The following is a 5,141-nucleotide window of genomic DNA, read 5'->3' as shown; positions in this document are numbered from 1 at the left end:
ATGGAAGCATGTGACGAAGAGCATTATCATCTGAACCACTTGTTGTTGTCGATGAGGAAGTAGACTAAAGATGATGAATTTGTGTTATTTAAGGATCTAGAACTAGAGAGTATATTATCTTCGACTAGTAAGGTTTTCGAGATTGAAGTAGCAACTTGAGGCGATTCTGATAGTATAGGAGAGTTATCAAAGAGTTCTATAGCAGGACTTATGATGCCATCAATTTCGACAATATTAGGTGATATCAAAAATGTATCACCTGTATTTGGAGAAGAGATCGAATAAATTATTGAAAAAGGGAATAGAGACTTATCAAAAGTAATATATCATGAAATATAAATTTATCTTATTGATATATACAAGTAACGTTAACTATAATGTAAATTATTATGACCAAAAAAAATATATTATAATAAATAGGAGTTAAAATAGAAACTTAATTATAGATAATATGTGTAACTAAAAACTTTAAAGAAAACTGTAATGAGGAATTTGATTATAGTGGTTCAAAAGTACACATAAATTTCATTGCAAATGGGGTTTGTTGTAGTGATCCATGATAAGGCTAAAACTGAAATCAAATGAAAATGATTGGCTACTTCTTCTACACGTATCTCGTTCCTTGATAACGCAAGCAGGACGCGACCAAGCACAAAGAACACTTGGAGAAAGAACAGAGATGTGCCGAGCTCGAGCACAGTCGCTGCTGTGCCATTCTTGGCAGTGGACGCTTCCACCTGTCTTGCACATTTAGATTTTGCTAGATGACAAGTGTTCAAGTTGAAGTGACAGATGAAACCTTTAGTTACTAAACAAGTGTTTCAACATGATGAAGAACAAGAGAAGGTCCGCCACGTGGGTTGCTCTGTGTTTCATGTAGAGAACTGACATGCACAGAGAAGCAAGCTAGTGGTCGAGCAGAAAGCTCTATAAGAATGCACCAATATTAACCAATAATTTTATCCTTAAAGATCTCACTTGTTAGTTAGTTAATCGATGGCCAAGATCGCGCTGGGAAGCTGGAAGGAAGCGGCCGACCCGGAGTTCCCCCGCTCCGTCTTCACAGAGCTCCTCCTCACCTTCGTCTTCGTCTTCACCGGCGTCTCCGCCGCCGTGTCCGCCGGTAATCACATCTTTCTAGTCGTCGAGTCTGAGGATTTACTTGGTGATGATTAATTAATTTTGCGCGAATGGTGTGCAGAGGAGATGGGCGGAGGGCAGGGCACCATCACGGGGCTGACGGCGGCGGCCGCGACCAACGCGATGCTGGTGGCGGTAATAGTAGCGGTGGGAATGGACGCCTCCGCTGGTCACCTGAACCCAGCCGTCACGATCGGGTTCGCAGCTGGCGGGTACGTCACGGTCATCCGGTGCGCGCTCTACATTGTGGCCCAACTGCTCGGCTCCGCCGCCGCCTGCTTCCTCCTCATGTACATTAGCGGAGGACAGGTGCATAATAAAATCGATTTGATTGCAATCCGTTTCTTTTAAAAAAAAAAAAAATCAGATTTTTAACGTGATCAGAAAAAAATTGCAGGATCTGCCGATGCATGCTCTGGGATCAGGGATGCGTCCGCTCCAGGGCCTGGTCATGGAGCTGCTGCTCACCTTCTCCATGGTCTTCACGATCTACGCCGTCGTGGTGGAGCCGAAGAAAGGGGTGGTCTCCAGCGTCGCGCCTCTGCTCGTCGGCCTCATTGTGGGGGCGAACACCTTGGCCGGTGGCTACTTCTCCGGCGCCTCCATGAACCCGGCCAGGTCCTTCGGGCCAGCGCTGGCGAGATGGAATTGGACCGATCATTGGATTTATTGGGCCGGGCCGCTCGTCGGAAGCGCGCTCGCAGGCTTCGTGTACGACCGCCTCTACGTTACGCGGAGTTCCGATGACGGCGCCTTCCTCCTCCCCGTCGATCGCGAAGAAGCCTTTTCATAATTTTACATAAATATTTGTTATAATTAAATAAAAATATCATAATTATCCTTAGTTGTTGTAGTTTAAAACTGAACTTTAATGTCCAGCCACTCTAAATTTTAGATTATTTGAAATGAAAAACTGATGCGTCAAATATAAAACAAAATAATAAAAATATTTAAAATTTAAAATATAGAAACCAAAGATAAGATACGTTGTCCGATTTTCCGTGCACTATTCGATCCCCGATTGACTCGCATTTTCAGATACCCAAGTCACTTTAAGACGTCTCACACACTCAATTGAGTACGGAAATCGAGCACGGAAATGGGACGGCCTATCAATTTCGTTGAAACTGAATTGAAATACAAAAACTTTCAAGGGCTGTACTAATGATTAACTCATCAAGCCCTTGGAAAATATTATTTATATTCCCTCTTTATTCAAACCACTTTACATTAACTGATCATCTACAAATTCATTAACTTCCTAGTTAAAGCAGTGATATCCACACTAGTTGGTTTCAGTCTCTTCAGTTTTTGCGAACCTTCCTCGAACTCTTGGCTGACTGTCTGCGAGAGCCTTCCTGCAAACATACTGCACGACATCCAACCTTCTATTATCAGTTCCTTCAACTTCTGGTCGCTTGCTGCTTCAAAGATTAATTAATTCATCCTAAAAAGTTATGAGAAGGAATTCCAAACTAACTAGTGCGTACCTTGATTTTCCTGCCGAAGTTTCTCTTACACTTCTTCTCCCGATACCTGGAAAGTTTTTGCTGTCGTTGCTCGGTCTTAAGATCTCTAATGGTTAGGAGCCGCTCAAAGGAAGAACACACTGCGACTGTATTTCCGGTGCTTGTGCTTTTGCCACCAAGACGCTGCTGCCATGAAAGCTAAAAATAAATGATCTTTGGGAATATCAAAAGCATCTAAAAAGATCAGCTTTTCATAGCTCGGAAAACCCATCTATCTTGCTTGTGCTCTTTGATCATGAATAATTTGGTACTGGGTGCCCGTTTGGTTCGGAGCTTATGAAATTACAGAACTGAAAGGAACAATGTGCATCTCCAGGCTTGTACGAGTTTCAGAAACAAAAAGAAGGAATTAAACTATAAACTTTGTGCAATTTATTTGAACCTGAATGTCTCCCTCACTGAATGCTCGCCTCAAGCTATATGCAGCTGCAAGATTCAACCCTTGAAGATCAAGGACTTGGTCAGTTCTCATGGTACTGCCGGGAAATAACTCCACTGAATTCAGAGACGCTGAACTGATACTTTTCTGCATCGATCCTTCTGCGGAGCTAAGTCTTTCGAAAGGTGGAACTTCATCAATTTGTAGTGCAGGAATCTTTGCCCCTAAGAGTTCTGTGATTGAATCCTCTATCTCTGATTCCTCCAGCAGATCCTTCTCGCACTCGTAGATGACACTATTGAGGGGATCATTGTGGATTGATTCGATATCGACAACCTTTATAGGTTCTGTGATGGCATCGCCTTCGGTGGATATGATGGACATGGCAACTGCTATATGAAGCTCAAGTGCTGGATCTTCTAGGATGGCCTCTGGAGCTTTGAAAAGGTCACCTGCTCCTCCCATATCATACTCTGCTACTATAGGAGTCTGTGCCATAATCCCCTACAACAACAAAAACAAAGATGTCAGCAGAAGAATTATGATCAGCGATGCCGACTTAAGCATTTATCAGCGATGCTGACATGAAAATTTAGGAAGCCGCCGCCCGCTACTTCTTGAAGGAAGAAGCACTGCGAGAATGCTGGAAACTGAAGACCCGCCTCAGCGTACATCTCCCCTGTTGATTTATATTCCAGTTCTCTGAACAAAAAGGGCTCTTTCCTTGTGGAAGATCACGAGGAAGAAAAGGAGAAGAAACAAATTAAGGTTCGAGGAAATTGCTCGCTATATAGAGTTAGGCAGTAGAATTATACGGCGTGGCAAGAATTCGCAGCTCCCTCCTTGATGCTGTGACATGGTGCAGGACGCATTGGGTGGTGTGCTATCAGATGATCGATTGGGGGGAGCAGACGACAGAGTTGCCACAGCAATCATCATGTCCAAACAATTGCAGTTGTGCATGCCTGTCAATCTTGTGAGTTAAAAATTAGAAAAAGTCCACATTGTTAGCTCAATTTAATCAATAATCGAGAGGATCGCAACATATTGGTAGGCAATGGGTCCGCTAGAGTAGCTCTATTTAATCAATCATGGAGAGGAGCACAAATGCACAATGACCATGGCAGTAATATAATTGGAACAGAGCAGGTAATTATTTAAGTAATTAGGTTGTTCAATGCATCAGTAGTTTCTTCTTTGGTACGGTGCATAATGATGGGATCTAATAAAATGTGGTAGTCAGAAGTTAAGAGGACGTGGTAGTCAAAAATCAAGAAGATGTGGCAGTCAAAAGTCAAGAGAACGTGACAATCAGTAGTTAGGGAAAGAAGAGATAGGACCATTTGACGACATCAGCAACATGTTTCCGATTAGGTTCTCACAGACTAGGACCTCAGACCTGAGATACCCTGATCTGAAACATGGTGGGCAGTCAGAGTAATGTTTGACCTGCTTCGACTGGTCGGGTTTTCACAGCTCAGCTTCCACAGCTCGGCTATACCCAGACCTGGTTCTCTCAGTCGGCCAGCTCCTGGTCGGCTCTTAGACGATCTCACCACAGCTCCTTGCCCCTCAAGACTTAGGTCAGGTGTTATACCCAACAGATCCATCTCGAGCTGCCCTAGTAATACCCGGTCGAGACAGAGGATGCTACACGACAACAGGATCAGGGAATCGTAACCGCTTGTCAGAGAATTACTGTTGAATGTCAAAGAATATTCCAACGGTCAGCGGTCATCTGCGAATGGAGCCTTCGTTCAGTCTACAGGAGTATGTCATGTGTCCTCCATCATCCGACATGTCCTGACACCCGACATTCTCTGACATCGGTCAGCCTCCAGAGGTACGTACTGTCATATAAAAAAGGAGGTCTTCTCCCTTGCGCAGGTATACTCTCTCGCACATTCGCACTTGTCTTCTACTTTTCTTTCTCCTTCGTACACTGTTCTTCTAGGAGAAAAGTACCTGATTTGAGCGTCAGAGGGCCTGCTCCGGGGGTTTTTTCCCTGATTTCTGGCCTCTAACGTCCCGTGTGCTTGTCTGAGTGTGCGTAGAGATCAGGTACCGCCGGCTCAGTCATTGTCGTTCGTCAG

At 44.1% G+C, this 5,141-nt stretch overlaps 2 protein-coding genes across 7 annotated transcripts; one reads left to right on the top strand and one right to left on the bottom strand.

The window, feature by feature from the left end:
- The first annotated feature begins 948 nt into the window (after positions 1-948).
- Positions 949-1,984, top strand: LOC122029065 (probable aquaporin TIP4-3). Its single transcript, XM_042588299.1, has 3 exons — positions 949-1,123; positions 1,202-1,449; positions 1,538-1,984. Exons 1-3 carry the CDS (start codon positions 997-999, stop codon positions 1,931-1,933), a joined length of 771 nt encoding a protein of 256 aa, XP_042444233.1. The 5' UTR covers positions 949-996; the 3' UTR covers positions 1,934-1,984.
- Positions 1,985-2,227: 243 nt separating this feature from the next.
- Positions 2,228-4,016, bottom strand: LOC122048169. 6 transcript variants are annotated; one of them, XM_042609772.1, is made up of 5 exons: positions 3,864-4,005; positions 3,633-3,771; positions 3,052-3,552; positions 2,631-2,795; positions 2,228-2,509 (listed from the first exon to the last, which is right to left on the bottom strand). In XM_042609772.1, the coding sequence occupies exons 2-5, from the start codon at positions 3,720-3,722 to the stop codon at positions 2,426-2,428; spliced, it is 840 nt and encodes a 279-aa protein (XP_042465706.1). In that variant the 5' UTR covers positions 3,723-3,771; positions 3,864-4,005; the 3' UTR covers positions 2,228-2,425. The 6 variants fall into 6 exon arrangements, with proteins under 6 accessions (XP_042465706.1, XP_042465701.1, XP_042465728.1 ...); XM_042609767.1 differs by having other exon boundaries at positions 3,633-4,005; XM_042609794.1 differs by having other exon boundaries at positions 2,228-2,561; positions 2,631-2,792; positions 3,633-4,001.
- Between the last annotated feature and the right edge of the window lie 1,125 nt (positions 4,017-5,141).

This window comes from Zingiber officinale, chromosome 1B (genome assembly GCF_018446385.1).
Source record: "Zingiber officinale cultivar Zhangliang chromosome 1B, Zo_v1.1, whole genome shotgun sequence".
NCBI lineage: Eukaryota > Viridiplantae > Streptophyta > Magnoliopsida > Zingiberales > Zingiberaceae > Zingiber > Zingiber officinale.
Note: the sequence above shows the minus strand (reverse complement) of the source record. Positions and strands in the feature narration are given on the sequence as shown.